The sequence below is a fragment of the Talpa europaea genome (genome assembly GCF_964194135.1).
Source record: "Talpa europaea genome assembly, chromosome: 7".
Classification (NCBI taxonomy): Eukaryota; Metazoa; Chordata; class Mammalia; order Eulipotyphla; family Talpidae; genus Talpa; species Talpa europaea.
The window spans coordinates 10,431,142-10,450,747 of NC_140074.1; the positions used below are offsets into that span (position 1 = coordinate 10,431,142).

At 54.1% G+C, this 19,606-nt stretch overlaps 2 protein-coding genes across 3 annotated transcripts; one reads left to right on the forward strand and one right to left on the reverse strand.

Annotated features, from left to right (window-relative positions):
• Positions 1-615: 615 nt before the first annotated feature.
• CIMIP2B (ciliary microtubule inner protein 2B) lies at positions 616-2,453 on the forward strand (the record flags this gene model as incomplete). The annotated part of the gene is made up of 6 exons (XM_084236764.1): positions 616-671; positions 1,031-1,254; positions 1,342-1,556; positions 1,762-1,813; positions 1,892-2,089; positions 2,365-2,453. The coding sequence occupies 6 exons, from the start codon at positions 616-618 to the stop codon at positions 2,451-2,453; spliced, it is 834 nt and encodes a 277-aa protein (XP_084092890.1).
• A 592-nt stretch (positions 2,454-3,045) lies between these two features.
• On the reverse strand, positions 3,046-15,367 carry RUSC2 (RUN and SH3 domain containing 2; the record flags this gene model as incomplete). 2 transcript variants are annotated; one of them, XM_084237319.1, is made up of 11 exons in its annotated part: positions 3,046-3,247; positions 3,325-3,462; positions 3,556-4,375; positions 4,818-4,864; positions 5,538-5,643; positions 5,737-5,911; positions 6,120-6,196; positions 7,313-7,453; positions 7,618-7,803; positions 8,027-8,644; positions 13,327-15,367. In XM_084237319.1, the coding sequence occupies 11 exons, from the start codon at positions 15,365-15,367 to the stop codon at positions 3,046-3,048; spliced, it is 4,551 nt and encodes a 1,516-aa protein (XP_084093445.1). The 2 variants fall into 2 exon arrangements, with proteins under 2 accessions (XP_084093445.1, XP_084093444.1); XM_084237318.1 differs by having other exon boundaries at positions 8,027-8,671.
• Positions 15,368-19,606: the final 4,239 nt, after the last annotated feature.

The following is a 19,606-nucleotide window of genomic DNA, read 5'->3' on the forward strand; positions in this document are numbered from 1 at the left end:
TGGGGCTCAGATTTTCTGGCTCCTTCCTAGGGCACAATCTGCCACCATACAGGGCGCCCAGCAGAGCGTGGTGTGTGGGCGGATGATGATCCAGATTACAGTAGATAATCAATCAATAAACATTATTAATAAAAACAAAGGCACTGCCTAGAGGTGTCTAGGTCCCCATCCCCCCTGTCACCTGGCATTTATCACCTCCCCTCTGGGACTTCTTTTCCCAGGAACCCCATCACCTCAACCAAGACAAAGCAGAACCCACATCTCAGGCAGGTGCTCAAGAAGGAAGGGTCCTCTTTACTGGCAGAGCTCAGTGGGCCCAGCTGTGTTTGCTCTCCCACCTCCTACCTCAGGCCTTCCTCGGAAGCTGTGCCCCTCCGGCCGCTCTGTCGCTGGGGAGCAGCACTGCATTCATCCTGGGGCAGACGGGGGTGTGCCTCTGCTGTCCTCCCCAGCCGTGGCTCTGGCAGCCATCACACCGGTGCCCCCTCCCTTCTCTCCTCCCTCAGCCCCACCTCCCGCCTCTGGCTCTGCCCCCCAGGCCCAGACTCGGCGTGCGCAGGCATAGCAGAGCCTCCTCGGAAGGGAACAGAAGCAACTGCCAGGGTTCCCAGGGCTATGACCAGCACCTTCACTCCGGGGCTGAGCCCTCGGGGCCCTCATTATATCCCGGGGTAAGACTGCTCCCCACAGAACACCCCTGCTTGCTTCTGGGAGGCGGGTTACAGGGATATGGGACTTGGACCACCTAGACCTTGGGGCAAATGGACACGCGGGCTGTGGGGGCTCGGGGCTGGGGTATCTGTGGTGTTGGATGAAAAAGCCAAAGCGAGGGACTAGTGGCAGCAGAGCCTGCCAGGAAGCTGTGTTTTCCGCTCCATGGTAACAGAGTAACAGCGGAGGGGGAGGGCTGGGAACCCAGGGAGCTGAGAAATGCCTGCTCCACATCCGAGTCCAGTAAAGATCAGGGCTTGAGGCCTCTGGGGAGGGTGGGGCAGGGGATTCTGGCAGTGAGGTGAGTCCTGCGCTACAGGTACTCTGGACACTGCCCACTACTTCGGTTCAGCATGGGCCAGACTTACGGGCAGATGACGGGTAAGCTACTTCGAGGCTCTCCTGGCCTAGCCTGGCCCCCGGCCCATCGCACACTTCTGCCTCCCATTCGGCCTCCACGATCTCCCGAGGTTCCCAGAGGAAGCCTGCCTGGCAGGCGTGGGCATGAGCGGCTCGGCTCCAGCATGATCCCCGGGTACACAGGTAGGGACCCAGGTATGAACAGCGGCCCCCACCCCAGAGCATGTCCCAAACGCTAACAGAAGCCTTCCTTATCCCCTGCCCACCCAGGTTTTGTGCCCCAGGCACAATTCATCTTTGCCAAGAACTGCAGCCAGGTCTGGGCTGAGGCTCTGAATAATTTTACTCAGTGGCACGGGGGGCAGGGGACTCGACAGCTGCCAAGGAAGGGCAGAGGAGAAGACGACGTGGAGAAAGGCCAAGAGGCAAAGGCAGAGCCAGAGCTGGAGGCGAAGGAGGCAGAGCCAGGGCAGGAGGTGGAGCAAGTGCGAAGGCTGGCGGGGGGTACGGCGGGGTGAGAGAGGGAACCTTACCTTGGTGCGTCCAGGCCCGGGGTGGCCACGGGTAGCATGGCTGTGGGTACCGGGGAGGCGGGCTGGCCAGCCAGCTCCACCGCCCGGGGAGCTTGTGGAGAGCGCAGGGGCGGACTCTGATAGCCCCGTTTTTCTACTACCAACTTCCCTCCACAAGGCTTCCCCCTATTCCATGGATGACAAAGATCCTCAAAAGTTCTTCATGTCAGGTGAGAGAGAGGAGGGGCAAATGGCCAGAGGCAGGGGGGCCCCTCAGGACGTCTGGACTCAGCATCCCATCCCCACAGGCTTCACTGGTTATGTGCCCCGGGCCCGCTTCCTCTTTGGCTCCAGCTTTCCTGTGCTCACCAACCAGGCCCTGCAGGAATTTGGACAGATGCACTCACAGGGCAGTTCCCCAAAGGATCCCAAACATCTCCCCCCGCTTCCCAGGAGCTACCCTCCGGACCTGGGCCTTATACCTCACTACGGGGGCTATGTGCCAGGTGAGGATAGGCCCAGAGAGCGGCTTTGGGACAAAGATTTGTGAGGTGGCGATGGGTGGAGTGGAGGTGGCTTAGAAGTTGGGACGACAGCTCTGGGGGGAACTTCAGATCGCACGGTTCAGCTTTACCTCTGGGCAGAGAGGGAACTGAGGTAGCTCAGAGTGGAGAGTAAGACCCGATTTTAGAAGGCAGCTTGGCGGGTCTAGGCAACTGGCTGACAGGTAAATGGCTTTGCCACGCCGCTGGCCACAAATGAGACTCTCTTCGCCACGCAGGGTATAAGTTCCAGTTTGGCCGCACGTACGGGCATCTCACCCAAGATGCTCTGGGCCTGAGCACCCTGCAGAAGCAGCTCCTGGTGTAGGGACACCCGGACTTCAAGTTCTCTCTTCCCTTTTCATCTTCTCCAGCCATCCACTTGGGCTGGGGGATGAGGAGAGGCACAAAGAGAAAGTGGTTTGGAGGCCAAGCACCTTTTTTATTAATAGGTGTAATAAATAAATAAATAAATACATAAACAGAAGCCTGGGCTCCTCCTCCCTCTTTTGACCACCAGGCACTGGTCACGGCCTATTTACAGCTGGGGGCTTCGGAATCTGGCCCCAATACTGTCATCCATCCTTCTCGCCATCTGGCCTAGGAGACCCTGCAAACGGGCCTCTGGTCACCTCACTCCACAGGGACACGCTTGTCTGTACCCATGGAAATGCTGGCCCCCGTGGGCCAGGGGCGTCCTGGGCAGCCCAGTGCTGCATCCCCGCCCCCCTTTCCTGGGTGGAGGTCTGGATGAGGTCACTGGAACAGTTAAGGGGGAGTAATTAATACTGAGCACAGGGATACGTGGCCCCCAGTTCTCAGTCTGTTCTCTGTAGCCAAGCCCAGGGCCTGCGAAGGGCTCTCAGGCTGAGTCTGGGGGGGTAATGAGGGTCCCTGAGGCCACCAGCATGCACAAGGCCTCAGTTTTGGCTGCTTCCAGGGGTTGAACTTGGAGTTGGGGTCAAGGTCACGTAGGCCAGAGGCACCAGGCCGGTGTCAGGGCCGCGGCTGCAGCGCAGCCAGTCTCCTCCCGCTGGCCCCAGCACCCGGAGGATATCTCCCTTGCGGAAGCTCAGCTGCCCGGGGCCTGTGGCCAGGTGGTGGCAGAGCGCCTTCACCTCGCTGCGGGAACAGAAAGAGGAGGTCAGAGAAAAGCTGCAAAGCTGAACCCAGCCCCGGGCCTCCTTCCCCGGGCTCACCACGGAGGCTTGGAGGGCAGGCCTGGAGAGGGGGGCCCCTGCGGGCTCTCCCTGGGCTCCGGCTCCCGGCGGGCACCCACTGTTTGCGCCACTCGTTGGAACATGGACTTGTCTAGGCTCAGCCAGTCCGAGGGTAGCCTAGGGGAGAGCGGGCAGGGCCCTGGCTGTATGTGCGCTGGCTCAGATCAGGCCCCCCAACTCCCTCCATCTACACCCCCGGCTCACGCTCACCTGTTGGTGGGTCGGGCCTCCCGTTGAGCCTTCCGGGACCCAAAGAGGTGTCCCCACTTGATGCCCCCAGGTGAAGGCTCTGAGGCGCCTTCTTCATTTTCTGCCGGGGGCGCAGCGGGCCCCTCTCTCTCCCGACTGCGCCTCAGTTCAGCCAGCACAGAGTCGGGGGGGCTCCCCATCCAGAAGGGCCAGCCCCGGTCCCGGCCAAGCGTCTCCTCAGGGGCAGGGCAGGCTTCCGCTCCTTCCACTACTCCCTCTCGGGGAGGTGGCCCCCCACCTCCTCCCCCCTTTTTCTTCTCACTGCTGCTGCCACTGCTGCTACTGCTGCCACCACGGGGGAACCTAGAGCCCTCAGCGGAGCCATCGATGTAGACCTGGGAGCTCTGCATGAGCTGGTACCACCAGCCGGCCTGCCCGCCTCGGGCCCACCTGCCACGCCCTGAGGCCCCAGCTGCCTCTGCCACCTCTTCTGTCTCTTCTTCTTCCTCGTCTTCTCCGCCTTCTGGGGCTCCCACACCCTTCACCCGCTCCCCATGGGCTGCCCTGTCCATCTCTCCAGGACCCTCCTGGCCCCGGGCCCGGGTCAGCTGCAGCGTCGAGTGGGCAGATAGCAGCAGGTCCTGGGACACCCGCAGCAGCTCCTTATGCTGCCGCTGCTGCTGCCCGCTCTGCAGCAGCCGGTGCTGAAACAGCAGGTCGAGGCTGAAGGGCAGCAGGGCCAGGGGCTGGAGCAACAGCAGCAGCTCCTCGAAGAGACCAGGGCACACGGTGTGTGCTGCACTCAGGAAGCCCCACGGCTGGTAGTGGGTCTGGATAATATCTGGGGGAGAAAGAGAGAGGGACTGAGCCACACAAGAAACAGAGCCTGGCCTGGTTGTGGGTCTTTGAAGAACTTCCTGGGCAGAGCCACCGCACAGAACGCACAGGCTGTGCCGGGCCACGTGGACATCTCACAGTGCGAACGATGCCTCCAGAGGGTGTGCAGTGCACACGTCACCACCTGACATGGCAACCCCGAGTTCAGAGGAAACGGGTTGGGGTACATGGCCACCCTGATTGCCTAAGTGTCCTGCCGACCCCGAGGCTCTAAGTCGAGCAGAAGCTGAGCAGGGACCGGGTAGAAGCCCCAGACTTTGAGGAGAGCATGTGTGGTTCCCCTCCCCACCTCTGGCATCTGAAGGGACAGCTGTGCCACCCCCTGGTAAGCCTCTGAGGTCTGGCCTCTCCTGAGTTTGCAGACAGAGCAGGATTCTGGGCATTACCTTCATGGTTATAGAGGTGATTAAACCAGAATTCCAGGGACCGGATGCTGTAGGGAGATAGATAAGTGGAGAGAGTTGAGTCTTGTGTGGATATAGCCAGATGATCAGGGACAAGGAGACAGACACAGGGGGCAGACACAAGGCGGAGGGATAGTGACACTGTTCTACGGCGGGGAAGCTATCTGGCTAACTGCATATACTCGAGATCTGGGAGGTCAGTGGGGGTGTGGGGAGGGGCTGGTGGACATGTGACTCCCAAACCATCCGCTTCCTCCTGGAATGGAGGCAGCTCACACAGAACCCAAGAAATCATGGTGGCTGCTAAGTGAAAGTAAAGGGCAGCTCAGGGCCAAAGGGCATGACCCGCGGCCACACTGGAGAACGGAGAGTCTACACTGCGACGTGGGTCCTAAGGTGGACTTCAGGTCGAGCTGGATTTGGAGGCAGTGCTGGAATTAAGAGCATCACGGTTTATAATATCAGAGAAACAGAAACCAGATTAATTTCCAAGTAAGTGAGATCATGGATTTGTAAAAGCAGTGCCGGGGGGAACCAGGGTCGCAAGGGGAGACCAGCGACCTATCGAGAGGCTGCGGCCAGGTGGGGAGAAAGTGAGCCTGGGCAGAGCCATCCTTTCTGTTTCAGTCTGGGGAACTGTTTCCTCAGAGGCGCAGGGTCCGGGGGTTCGTGTTCATGGGTCTTGCCGCTCCCCACACTCACTTGAGCAGGCCGAGGATGAAGGCGTTGAAGCGCATGGTGTGACTGGTGAGCTCTGGGAACTGGCTGACTTTGTTGTAGAGGCCATGCAGGACCTTGGTGGAGGGACCTGCAGAAGTCAGAGTGGAGGTCACACGCCCCATCTCTGGACGCTGAATTCAACCTGAGGCCCCGAGGCCCCTTCTTGTCCCCTGGCGCTTACCGAGCTGTGTGGAAGCCTCCACCACACTCCACGGCATGTTCTTCCGTTGCCCGATAATGACATCGAGCACAAAAGCCTTGAGCCCATCCTCCAGCACAGCCCGGACCGCAGGGCACAGGTACTTCAGGACCAGGTGGCCTACATTGGGGCTCACAGAACTGTTGCCCAGTTTTGCCTGCAGATGCAGTGGGGGAGAACAGGGAATCACCGGCAGCCTGGCCGGGGTCCTCCCAGTCTCGCTGAGTGCTCAGGGTGCTTCTCTGGGCTCCCACCCCTAGGTTTCCAATTCTGGGTTCTAAACGCAAGAGAGGAGGGGAAGGTGGTCGTGCAGAAGGATGAGGGTCCGCAGGGGAGAGCTCGGCCCTCCACAGTCGCTTGCCTACCTTCACCCCAGGATCCCGGCTGGTGCCAAAATGGGCCACAATGAGGTCCACAGCGGTGTTAACTGCTTTCACCAGTCCTGCAAGCAAGACGTTGATGTGAGCAAGCTCTTGGGCAACTCAGCCGGGATGGTGTCCTCAGTGAGGACGGGGAGGGGCTTCCACACTCTCGCTGTCCCCGCAGCTGGGTCCCATCAAGGCATCCACGTCTGCCTCCTTCCTGTTTCTGCCCAGTTCTTAAGACCTTCGCGTTTTTATTTTCCCCTCCCAGCCTGAACCCACCTCCAGGATTCCGCTGTCAAGACCCTCAAGGTCCTAATTTCCTTGCCTTCTTCCTCCAGTTCTAGATCCAACTGTGGGTCTTCTCCTCTGGGAAGCCAGGCTAACGGCTGCCACTCACACCAGAGCCAGAGAAGAGCATTTCTTTGATGGGTGCCTTGCAGGACCCACTGCCACTCCCTCAAGTCACTGCGTCAAACCTTCACCCCTTTTCTTGAGACCTTGGTCCTTCCCACAGAGAAGAGATCCCTGTCAGGAATTCCTTCAACTTCCCTCTCACCCAAAGGACAGAGCTGTATATTACATCTACCCTCCGAGCCCCTCCCTCCCCCTCTGGCCCTGTTTCCTTCCGGGGAAGGCGGCTGTTCCCTTCTGGCCCGAGGCCCGAGGTCCGAGGTCCTTTGCTCCCCCTAAGCGTTGCATCCCGCACTCAGCCTGTGCGAGGGCCTGTAGCCTCCTTTCTCCCTTTTCACAGGCTTCTTCCCTTCATCCCACAATCACGCTCAGGTTTCTTCCCACCATCTCACCGGAGAGGCTCTCCGTGGCCCTTTGTGGGCTGAATAGGGTGGCTTCTTGTCAGCCCTTCCACAGTGATCCACGCCACTAGGCCCGGTCCTCCATCTCCCCCTCACCCCCCGCCCCCGTAACAGTGCGTGGCATTTATTGACAACACGCAGTCTCCTCGCTACACTCAGCTGCCTCGGGCAGGAGCAAGAAGCCTGATTCTTAAGCATCTGACAAGTGACCCCGGCTCACTTGCACACACCCGCAGCATACACACGAGGGGCTGCCTCTGTCCTGTGCTCCCTAATTCCTTCCCAGCACCTGGGCTTTTAAAACAGGGAAATATTCTGGAGGGCTGGGAAACAGACACCAGGGAGAAGAGAACTCCGGGCCCGAGCAGAGGGTAAATTCACCTTTTTTCTGAAGCAGATCGATGGAAATGGCTTCTGAGCTGCCATCTGGGGACAGACAAAACTCAGCTGGAGGCTTCTCAGTCAAAGAAAAGGGGTCCTGAAAGTCTGGACAGGTCAGCGGTAATGGCTTCACTACTTGGCCTGGAAAGAAGAGAATAATCAGTCCTGAGCAACTCTCCCTCCAAGAGCGGCAGCTCAGGTCCGTGCCTCACGCCTGCGGAGACAGGCCGGCACCGACCCCTTCTCTCGGCCCTCCCAGCCGGGGCCGGGCCTGCCCTGGGTGTGCTGGGGACGGGGCCACACACCGTTCAGCCGGCAGTTCGGGTGGCCAGCAGCACTGAGGGAGCCGGGGAACTCGAAGATGGGGTTCCTTCGTGCCAGCCGAGCTTCCTGTGGCCTTCGGTCGAGGCTCCCTGACAAACCAGGTGGCCCCAGGGGGTTCTTCCTCCTGTATTCCCGCCACTTGAGTGCTTGAGGGGATAGGTGGTTGGCTGGAAACAGAACAGATGCAGGAGAGACAGTAAGAGTTAGCAGGAAACAGCATTCCATATCCGCCCAGGGGGCCCTCCAAACCAGGAAGGTTGGCATCAGAGGATATTATCCAGAGATAAGTGGGGAGAGAGGTGCCAACATTTAACCTCTGGCCCCAGGATGGAGCGTAAGAAATCGGTCAGAGGACAGGAGACGTGCTGGGGTGAGGGCTGAAGCTCATACCATTACTGGGTCTGGAGGCCATGCTGCCCTCACCCCCTCCCCGGCCCAGGCTCTCGGCTCGGCTGAGGTTAGATCTCCAGGAGCCCAGGGGGGGCAAGCTTCCTGTTCCATGGAGCCGGTATTCAGCCAAGGTCAGTATCTTCTGATCCTCCTTCTGTGGCTGCTGGGAGGTGGCAGTTCGGACAGCAGGACAGGAATGGCTCCATGGGGGTGAACTTTTTGTGGCTGTGGCCTGCTCTGCGGGAGGGGAACAGGAAGTGGAAGCCGAAGAGTCGGTGCTGGGCCCAAAGGGGCCAGCACTCCGGATGGGGGAGTAGCTGCCCAGAGGTGATGGCCGTGAGGTTTCTGGCTCGGGCCCAGCTTTCCTGGCACCTCTGTTGGCGGATGCCGCCGATTCCCCCGAAGGAGCTGGGACTGTGACTTGGGCAGCCAGGGAGGCAGGCTGCTGTGCACGGTTGCAGCCCGAGAGGCTGTAGAGCTGGGAAAGGCTGTGGAGGGCGCGCGCCTTGCTCAACTGCTTGGGGAAGTGGTGCTGGAACACGAAGGGCTGGATGGGCAGCGTGGTTGGTCTCTGCTCCTTGCTGTAGCGAAGGACTGGCCGGCTCTCAGCACCACCCCCTGTGGCAACAGGGATGGAGAAGAATCAGACAGACACTGAACCCCACAGAAGAGGAAGCAAAGCAGCAGGAAGGAGATGGTGCTCCCTGGGGACAGGGGGGGTGATGGGCAGGACCTGGGCTGCGGGAACTGGACGGGGTAGGCGGGATCCGAGTCTGGAAAGTGACACTGCTCCCTCCTCCTTCCTTTGCAAACCTTTTCCTACTATTCTTATGCTGCTGTACGGTCTTGGGCCTCCCGGTTACTCAGTCCCTCATCATCCTGACTTCAAGGTGTATCTTAGGGTTCCATTCTTATACCTCACTTCACGTTTTCTCCACTGCGTTTTTCAAGTTCAGAAAATCGCACAGGCGACCCCTGGTCTCCCTGCTGATCTCTAGATTGAGGGTTCTGCTTTTAAAATGTGCTGTTTTAAAACAGCTCTTGTCTATCACTTTTCTCCTTTCTCCCGATGACGTCCACTTCTGTCGGCAGAACAGCCACCGTGTTCTTGGTTTCTAATGTCTTTATAAAGACATGGAGTCAGAATCGGATGTTCAGGGTCAAGACGTTATTAACTTCAAGCTTTCACTCACCCCAGCTCCACTCAACCTGACACATTTCATTCTGGAGCAAATCTAACCATAGTGAAACATTTCTTTACAGGATGCGAGGCTCGGTCTCTGGTCACCCCTACCTACCCCGCTCCCACTCTATCACAACCCTGGCACTGGAGCCTGAGAGTCCTCATCTGCTGCCTGTACACGTGGTGTGCTCCCCACCACTGATCCCCTCCTGGCCTCTGCGCCAGTCTTCAGGTCAACAGCCCTCCAGCCCCGGAACTCCCCGCGCCCTGTGCGCACGGCCTGCTCCTCCACCAGCACTGTAAACACCTCAGTGAACACAAGGTGGTGCTAGAAGCACCCACACGCCTGAGACCCTGGGTGTGGCTCCCTGCACAGGTGGTTCCTGACCCTGCGAGGCAGCACTGGGTCTCCTTGCTTGCCGGATCCAGAAGAGGCCACACAATGAAGTGGGCGAGTGAGAATTCTGCCTAAGTGAGAGTCTGACGCTAGGGCCAGTGCTGTCTACTAGCTCACGGTACACGTGGGAGGCCTCGGCTGTGTTGCCTCTTCTTGATCTCTTCAGGAAGTCTTAAGGGGTCGTGACCACAGCCCCACCAAGGAGGGTTCCAGAATCACTCCCAGGGTTGCTTCCAAACTACCACCTCCTGTCAGCCCCGGGGCTAGAGCAACCCTGGCTGTTCTCCTCACTGTGCCCCAGCTGCACTTCTGTCCTTAAACAGGCCAAGTTCATTAGCATCTCAGGGCCTTTTGAACCAGCTGTTCTTTCTACCTGAACTCATCTTATCCAGGCATCAGCTTAAACATGTCTCCAGCAAAATCTTTTCCGATTCTCTAGCCTACTGCCAAGTAACGGTCTATTTCTCTTTCATTTTCATTTTAGAATTTTTATGCTATCAGAAATGATCTTGTTTATTGCTTATTACTCCTCACAAGGGTTCCAGAAAAGCAGGGATTTTTTTGTTCATTTATTACTGCACCCCGAGTGCCTCTAACAGATCCTGCCATAACACAGGCATGGCATAAAGATTTGTTAAATGCATGAAGTCCTACTGTCAACCTTGATTTCATTGCATCCAGAATCTTACATAAGTCAGCTTCCTTCCTAAAATACCAATTTTATTTTATCGCCTATGTCCCTTCTTTTCCACAGAATAAATCGGTCAGGTGGGCGTCACCTGTCCACTGACAAATTCGGCTGGTCTCCCCTCAGAATTCCACACCCGCACCCCCACTGACACCACCACAGGCCATTCCCATTTAAAGCACACCCCTTCTCAGGCAGGGAATGTCTTCCTCCTCCCGGTTTCAAGACTGACCTGACCTGGCTGTCAGATTAAGACCCTCCCAACCAACTGTAACTTCGGTATCCTCTCTGCAAGTCTGTTTGAATTAGATTATTTATTCCCGCTCTTTTTACAATCCTCCGGCTAGTTCCCAGGATGGGATGTGAGGGAAGGAATAGAGGAATAAGATCAGGAAAGAAGTGGGGGGCCAACTGTGGGGAGTGGGTCTGAGTTCTACCTGCAGGGAACCGAGAGAAAAAGTTCCCTCACTTTTCTATGTGATAGCGCCTAAGAAAATTTGAGACAGACCACCTTCACCCAAGTCTGCTCTTCTCAAGGTGACACGGTCCCAGTCCCGCAATTCCTTTTTAAAATGAAGTGCCCAGAAACTTCCAGGTGAGACAGCGCAGACTGGTTTGGAGGAGGAGAGGAGGAGACTCCCTACTGGACTCTATGAAATGATCCAGTCATTTTAACTTTTAGGAAGCCCTTCCAAACTGCTGACTCATTCTGAGTTTGCAATCAATTAAATATCATAATCCATTCAAGTTGACATGTCAAACTTCCTATCGCATTTCCCATTGGTCTCTGCCTTATTAGCTTGGTTCTTTACAGATCCAGCAAGATCCTTTGGGATCTTGATCCTGTTTGTTGTTCAGGATCTCAAAGTGATCTCGGTTTCTTTCATCATTCATGAATTCAATGAATGGTCATTCAGATGTTAATTAAACATTTGCAAGAGCAGCGTTTCTCTATGAAAGTCTTCTCTGAAACAGACACTTTTACTGCTTCTCCTCCCACCTCTGACCAGGATTGTATGGCCCTCAGGACACCAGCCTAGATGAACCAACCAAGCCAAAGAAGTGGGTTGCAAAGGACGCTCGCTAGTCCCCGCTGCTGCTGACCCTCCTCTTTGCTAGAGACCCGCAGCTCCATAGGTAAATCTTCTGCATGTTTAGGAGTGTGAAGTCACTCATCTGCCTCACAGGAGGGATAATACAGTAGTTCATGTCTTTTAACCCCCGTTCTTTGAGAAGTCAACAGACCCAACCTAAGGGTCCACCTAAGTCCACTTAGGTGGACCCTTAGGTTTGGTATAATTTGCTATACCACATTATTTACAGCCCCCACTCCCACTCCCACCCACACACACCAAACCCTCTGAGGTCAGATTTCTACCCTCAGTCCTCCTGAAAGCTGCTTTTGGGATCCTTTAGCCTCACTCTGAGTGATTTCTCCTCATAGCTCACTTGGTTGAACTATATTCTTTTTAAAACTTTTTCTCTGGTTCCTGTGACTTCACTTTCTCCTGGTTCCCCCTCTCTTTTTTTCTGGCTAATTCTTCTGTCTCCTTTGAGAGCCTCTCAGTTCAGCCCTTACGCCCTTATCTGCCAGAACTCTGTCCTTGTTTCTTTTATAAGGGTACACGTGCTCCTGGATGCTCTGGTCCACTCATAACTTCAATTACCACTTTGACTCCGAGTATGTGCTAATCATGGCGATCTCCTGACCTCCAGAAGGCATCCCTTCCGACCCACCTCCCACCCAAACCACCGTGCAAAGCAGAGCATGCCACTAAGCTGTTACAAAAAACAAAGCTACTTCCCTTACTGAAAAATTTCAACTGTTCCATTCCCATCCCTCTATGATTGTACCAAATTATTTGCAGTTTCTGGAAAGCATCAAGTTATTCTGTGCCTTTTAATAAGACTATCCAATGAGTCTAGAATGTTTTTACAAGTCTCCATAAAGCCCATTCCTAGCTGACTTTTTAGATCATGTAAACTGTGATGTAAACACAATGTAAACTGTGTTAGCAGTCCGTCTCTGACATTTGATTTGCATCAGATATCCTTATAGGCCTCCCCTGGTGGCGTAGGAGGTAGAGCGCCGCCCTGTGAAGCTGTCCGCAGACTCTGCAGCACCAGTTTGATCCTGGCCAGCCGGCTAGGGTCCCACATGGCGCGGCAGACCTCTCCTATCGTGCTTGCTGCTCCCCTCAGCAGTGTATTTCGTCAGTCTGCCTGTTCTGTTCCCCGCTCTGTCTCTGGTGAATTCTCTCACCCTCCCACGCATCTGGCCTGTACCCCATTCTTGTATAAATAAATAAATGAATGAATGAATAAATGAATAAATAAATAAATCTTTAAAAAAAAAGTTATCGTTATCACAGACTAGCATCATGCACCGCCATTTCTGATTATAATTATGTGTCTCCTTTTTTGTCCCCATCCTTAGTGGGAATTCCTTAAGGACAGAAACTGTCCCTCTCATCTACCACCAGGACCCACTTAACACAGTGTTTACAAAATAATTACTCAAAGTATAATAAACAGGGAAAGAACTGACCTAGGAGGTTTACAGGTCAAGAGTCAGGTCCCTGGCTCTTTGAAGAGTGGCTGTGATCACTTGTCAGTGACACCCAGTGTGGTCTGCCTGTTGGACATACCCTCAAAGTACCCTGCAAACTCTTAAGTGTCCAAACTGAACTTAAACTTTAGCCTTTTCCCAGTAAATCTTTGCCTCTCTTCGCAGTCCTACCCATACTAGCGTCATCTTCTCGGTCATCCAGGCTTAGCACCACTCTTCTGAGCATTTTCTTTCCTAATACACTAATTTCTAAGTCCTGTTGATTTTACTTCCTTTTTTTTTTTTTTTTACCCTCTAAGCTACGCCCCCACCCCCGCCATTTAGAACCATAGTACACTCCCTGGACGGGAAGATGCTCCATCTAGGCTGGGGACCCTCACGTGTATGGAAGGGGGTGGCGGCAGAGCCCATCACCGTGGAGACCATGCATGTATCCTGGATTCCCCAGCCTCTAGGTCCTTACCGTCAGCTCTAGCTCTTGCATCCCTCTGGGTATGGCTGTTGGCTGGGCTCCCTGGGAGAGCAGGCCCTGGATCCATCAGCTGGGCATGATGTCCAGCAGTTCTGACACCAGAAGGTGGCATCTCACTGGACTGGGGGCTCTGACAGACCTGGGTAGACCAGGACTCTGGGCCAACTAGGTCCATGCCTGGCCCCAAGGGCATGGGTGGAAGGCTATGGCTACAATGAGTGCCCTCATCCAGCGTGCCCACCTTATCCTGTTGGGCTTCTTGGATGGGTGAGAACTCCTGGGAGGAGTCCCCAACACTCACTCGAAGTGGGGGGGAGCCAGAGCCTACAGCTTTCTTCCGGCCCTTGGCAAGCTCAGCAAAGGAGGTGACCCGCCTGGGTGGGGAGCTGGGCCCAGCCAGGGCTGCAGGGCCCTCACTCAGGCGCACTGGGCAACTCAACATGCGTTCCAGTGAGCCCAGGCGTACCGGGGGGCTGCGCTCAAGGCTGCGGTCGTAGCTTCGAGAGCGCTGACGTCCGGTGCTAAGGTTGGGGGGTGAAGTATTAGTGTACACTTGCCCCTCAATCACAGTAGGGCTCACAGGAGCGGCCACTTCCGCTGAGGAACCCACTGCTTCTTGCTCCTCCGGCTGGATTTCTGGCTTCTGGAACAGGTAATACTCAGAGGGCTGGCCGGGGCCTGGGTCTGGGTCAGGGCCCATGTCTGCGCCGGGGCCTGGTGTGGGACTTATTTTGGTGTGTTCCTCGGAGCAGCTGGTAATGGAAGAGCCAGCTGGGCTCGGCGATGATTGGGAGGACAGGTCACAGGTGACAAGTTTATAGTAATTCTGTGTGGCCACAACAAGGCGGGCCTGGCTCTGGAAGCAGGCTGTGAGGTCAGCCACCGCTGGGCAGGGCTCACAGTGCGGGCGGTAGGAGTTGCAGTTGGCATCAAGCTCGGGAGAGGAGGCGTGAGGGCAACCATAGCCTCCTTCCCTTTCTCCACTGTCAGGGTGATGGGACTCACAGGACATCTTGGACTCAGCTGGGGAGGGCTGCAGGTCCAGGTAGAAGGCTCCAGGGTCTGAGTGGCTGCAGAAGGAAGAGTCGCTGCAAGACTGTGGGGCAGAGTTGAGATTGGCACGGGAGTTGCCATGCATCTTGTTGTAGAGGGTGCTGAAGGTGACCAGCACGCCGTCTGAGCTGTTGCAGGACGAGTCGCTCACATAGCCCATGGACTGGTCGGCCGCCTCAGACTGGCTCGATGTGCTACTGCAGCGGCAGTGCTGGGCTCCTGAGCCTGAGCATCTGGGGTTCCTCGGGGACTCATCTGAGCTGAGCTTCCATTCCTGGTCAAAGGAAAAGCCAGAGGTATCACTGGCGCCACCCCCACTGCCGCTGCCCCCAGGTCCCCCACACTCATCCAGCTCCATGGTCTCTGCTTCCAGCTCTGGCCGGCAACAGTGGCCGGTGCTGCATTGCTGGGCATCCAAGGTGGTCACCGGCTCCTGCTCCTGCCCCTCCACCACTCCGGCCCGGCTACGTGCTGCCCCCCATGGTCTGCCCACTCTGGGGCCAGGTGGTGGCAACTGGAAAGAGGACAGATGGAAGGTGGGCTGGCCGGTTCCGTGCAGGTGGAAGGACTGCTGGGTGGTACCACCGCCAATGCTGTCGTCATAGAGGTCACCGAGGCCTGGCTCAGCCACACCCTCCTGCAATAAGAAGGGATTATGTCGTTTAGGGGCCCCGGGGCCTCGTCCATCCCGACCGCTACTCTTGGTGCTGTCTGCAGACCGTGCAGATCCCCCCGGAGCAGAGTGCAGACTGCTGTACAGCAGGGAGTCAGCTTGTCCGAGGTCTTGATCAGGCTGGGTGATGCCCAACTCGGGTGGGCAGAAGGGGTTGGCTCTTGTGCCCCCACCGCTTCCACTGGCCCCTCCACAGCACTGCCTGTCTGGGACTTGACAGTGCACCAAGGGGATGTGGTGGACGATCAGGGTCTCTCCAGTCAGCTTTGGAGGACTATCCATTCTGGAAAGTTCGAACAAGGGCATCAACAGCACCGGACACTGCCCCCAGAGCCCAGTGGGGCAGAACACATTTCATCAGGAGAGCTTGGCACCTGGAGAGAGAGGGAAAGAAAGGGAACCCAATGTCACCTCCCTGGAAGTCAGGGACATGCCCCTCCCCACATCACTTTCAGAAGCGAAGAGCCCATCCGGAGGAAAGGCTCGCAGAGTCGAGATGGAGTGTGACAACACGGCCTGACGGCGCAGGGGCTATCCCGCCACAGCCGGCACTGCCCAGGCCCGGAGTCCCCTTGAGCGCCCCCTGTCAAGGTCACCACACATCCACTGTGACGAGAGAGCAGGCCACTGTAATGCCACACGTGGGTCTGGAATCTCAGGACAGCACTTTTCCCTTCTCTCCAAGGACCCTTCCTTGGAGGTAAGCAAGGATTAACGCCGAGCACAAAAAAAGTACCGGAGAGTAACACAAGGAAGAGACAACCGCCTAGGATGGCTGAAAGGGCGCTAGGCACTCAGAGGACACAGACGCCTTAGGCACAAGCTCACCTTGAGGGGGACATCATGAATAAGGGATCATGTACGCAGAGCAGGAAGCTATAATTTTGCAAGAAAAGTATTTTTAAATAAACTACATCCTTTGGTGGAGTGACTGTTACCGTGGACCCTTGTCCACTGATGGCTGTGGGCGCAGAACCCTGGGCTCCCCCTACTGTGCTGGCGCTTCTCGAAACAGATGGAGTTGGACATCAGGGAGGCTGCCTGCATAGCCCCTTCCTTCTCAGTGGGGGTGGGGGGCTCTTTTTACCTCCTCTGTGCCCCTCTCACACAGCATCACATAAGGCCCGACAACAGGAGAGGCGCAATACGGTCGCAATAACTCAGCTAGTCTTTTGTCTGCCTCAGGATACAGATCTTCCCAAGTGCCCTCGATCTAACCAGTTTTATTGATAGCTTAGAACTTTCAGTACAGGTGGGGTGTGTGGTCCTCTAGAAAGTCTTACCTTCCTGGTTTTACCTTTGACAGGTTAAGGTAGATTTCTTATTCAAGGCCACCTGGCCCCAAGGCCACAAGAGCCCATTCTGAGCTTCTCTGGCCTCTTGGCCAGATTGCCGCAGAACAAGCTCACGTACTAGTCTCCTGTGCTGCAGAGTTCGGGTCCCAACAATCCTTACCTGCTTAGAATCCTCCTATCTAATTTCTTCTAATTCATTCATTTCCTCCCTTCCACCCACTGGAGTCAGATCTCCATTGCCCAAGCTCTCCATCACTTAGCTGAACCCTTCATATGACCTTCAAAAAAAATATTTAGACCTCAGGATCACAGCTCTTCACGTGGAGTGCAGTCAAGAGCTGGTAAGTCACGTCCACTCAAGGATAGGACAGACAGCACATGAGAGGAAGCGGTCAAGTGGCTAAGAAGGACATACGTGAGGGGCGAGGTCTTAAAATATAATTTATATTAAATTACATTAGAATTCAAATGCAAGTATTTACCATCTGTTTTCCTCCTGTCATTTCTGAGAGGAAGTCTCCTTTGTTGGACTTCTAAGCTTTTGTGTGCTGACTGGGGTAACCAGCAGATACGGAGAGAGGTGGAAACTAGAAAGGCTGACCTGAGCTACAAGATTAAATTATAGAAGAAAACAAAGGAGTAAATCTATTAGCTGAGAATTTCTTAGATATGACACCAAAAGCACACGTGACGAAAGAAGACTGAGTTAAGGTAGTGTTCATAAAAATTAAAAACCTTTGTACTGAAAGGAGACCACCCCCAGAAGGGGAGAAAACATTTGCAAATCAGGTACCTGATAAGAGACTTCTGATCAGGATATTGAAACAACTCAACAATAAAGAGATTAAATTGAAAACCGGGCAAAAATCTTGAACAGACAGTTCTCTCAAGGAGACATACAAATGACCGAAAAGCACAGGAAAAGATTCTCCACATCATTATTGTTAGAGAAATAAAAACCACAACGAGATGCCACTCCATCCCCACTTCAATGGCTCAGATGAAAAAGACAATACGAGCGGTGGCGGTGGCGATGTGAGCAATCGGAGCCCTCCCACATCGCGGGGAGCATTGTAAAATGGGGCAGTCACTTTAGAAAACAGTCTGGCAGTTCCTCAAAATGCTCAACACAGAGTTGCCACATGGCCAGCCATTCCACTACTAGGTATGTACCAGCAGTGAAAACACGTGTGCACACAAAAACTCGTATATAAATGTATATGGCAGCATTATTCACAATAGCCCAAAAAGTGGGGATCATTCAAATGTCTGTCAATTGATGAATGGAAAAGCAAAAGTGTTATATATAGAGAGCGGAACATTATTAAATAAAAAATAATAAAAGGAATGAAGTACTGTTACACACCACACCGTGAATGAACCTCAAGAAAGCAAGTAAAAGGAGCCATGAAAGGCCCCTTTGGAGAATGGTGCATGGCTGCATATCCATGAGATGTCCGAATAAGTGAATCCAGAGACAGAAAAGAGGTTAGACCGGGAGGCTGGGCGGTGGGGAGTGACCGCTAATGGGCATGGAGGTGCTTTCTGGGGTGATGAACATTTTCTGAAATCACAGTGATGAGGATTACACAAATCTGTGAACAAAATCAAGATGACAGGATTTATGGTATGTGAATTATATTTTAACAAGGCTGTTATTTAAAACATTTTTTTAATAGAAAACAAAAAGATGAAGCTATATAGAGGGAGGAGGAGAGGTAAGGAGAGGAACGACTTACTAGTGGAGGGGACTGGACATTTGCAGAGACAAGGCTGAGAATGAGGAAAGAGAGGAACAGATGCCTTGAAGTGTGGGGTTTTGAAGAGAGCTAGAAGACTTCGAGGCAGATTTGCTGTGAGGGACATGAGATAATTTTCCCTTCGCAAGCCCTTCCCCCCACCTCTTCCCTTCTTTCACCAAGACAACTTCGGGCTTCAATAGATATGCCACAAAAATAACAGAAAGGTGGAATTTACTAAAATTAGAATAATCTGTCAAAAACATGCAGGTGAATCATTAAAATGATGTGTTGGGCCTCCCTGGTGGTGCAAGGGGTTACGATGCAACCTATGAAGCTATTTGAGCCATGCAGCAGGAGTTCAATCCCTGGCCAGGGAGCTACCCACATGGCGCAGCAGACCTCTCCTGTCTCACCCGCTGCTCCCCTCAGCAGTGTAGTTCAGTCAACCTGCCTGTTCTGCTCCCCACTCTGTCTCTGGGGAATCCTCTCACCACCACCCCCACATCTCTGGCCTGTTCCCCAGTTCATGTATGCATAAATAAATAAATTTAAAAAAATGATGTGTTGACTTGGAAAAATATTCACCAAGTCTTAGTGCAAATAGCAGGTTACAAAGAGAATGGGCCTTAGACGCCCTCTTTTATAAGAACACAATGTATGCATGTATCTGCCTGAGTCCATTCAGGTTGCCATAACAAAATACTCCCCAATGGGTGATCTATAAATGGCAGAAATTTATTTCTCAGTTCTGGGAAGTCAAAGATCAAGAGGCTAACACGGTTGCATCTGGGGAAACCTCTTCCTGGTTCGCTGTTGGTGCCTTCTAGCTGTGGCCTCACTGGATCCTGTTTTATAAGAGCACTAGTCCCATTCTGAGGATACTGCCCTCTTGATCTAATCACCTCTCAAAGGTTCATCTCTTACTACCATCGCCTTTGAGGGTTAGGATTTTAACATTTGAACGTGGGGGTGGGAGGAATCACAGTAAAGCAGGGGTACATTTGGACCATAGCAATGTGCACAGAAGAAAAAATTTTTTTTAAAGATTTTATCTATTTTTTCACACAAGAACAGGGGTGTAGGCCAGAGGTGTGGGGGGTGAGATTTACCAGAGACAGAGTGGGGAGCAGAACAGGCAGATTTTCTGAAATACACTGCCGAGGGGAGCAGCGGGGAAGACAGGAGAGGTCTGTTGTGCCATGTGAGTTTCTCCCTGGCTGGGGATTGAACTCAGGCCTTGGTGGTGACAGCACTGAGACTGAACCCCTAGGCCACCAGAGAGGCCCAGAAAAAAATTTGAAAACACATATAACAAAATTTTAACAGTGCTTAATGCTGTTGAGTAGTTTTGGATTATTTTTCATTAGATACTTTTAAATTTAACTTTTGACCTTTTATCTGTATTTTCTAATTTTATAATAAACATCCATGATGTACATAATTGAAACTTTTTATTTCTTTAAATGCCTTGGGCACGGTGGGTTCAGGAGGGGCCTTCTGATTACACA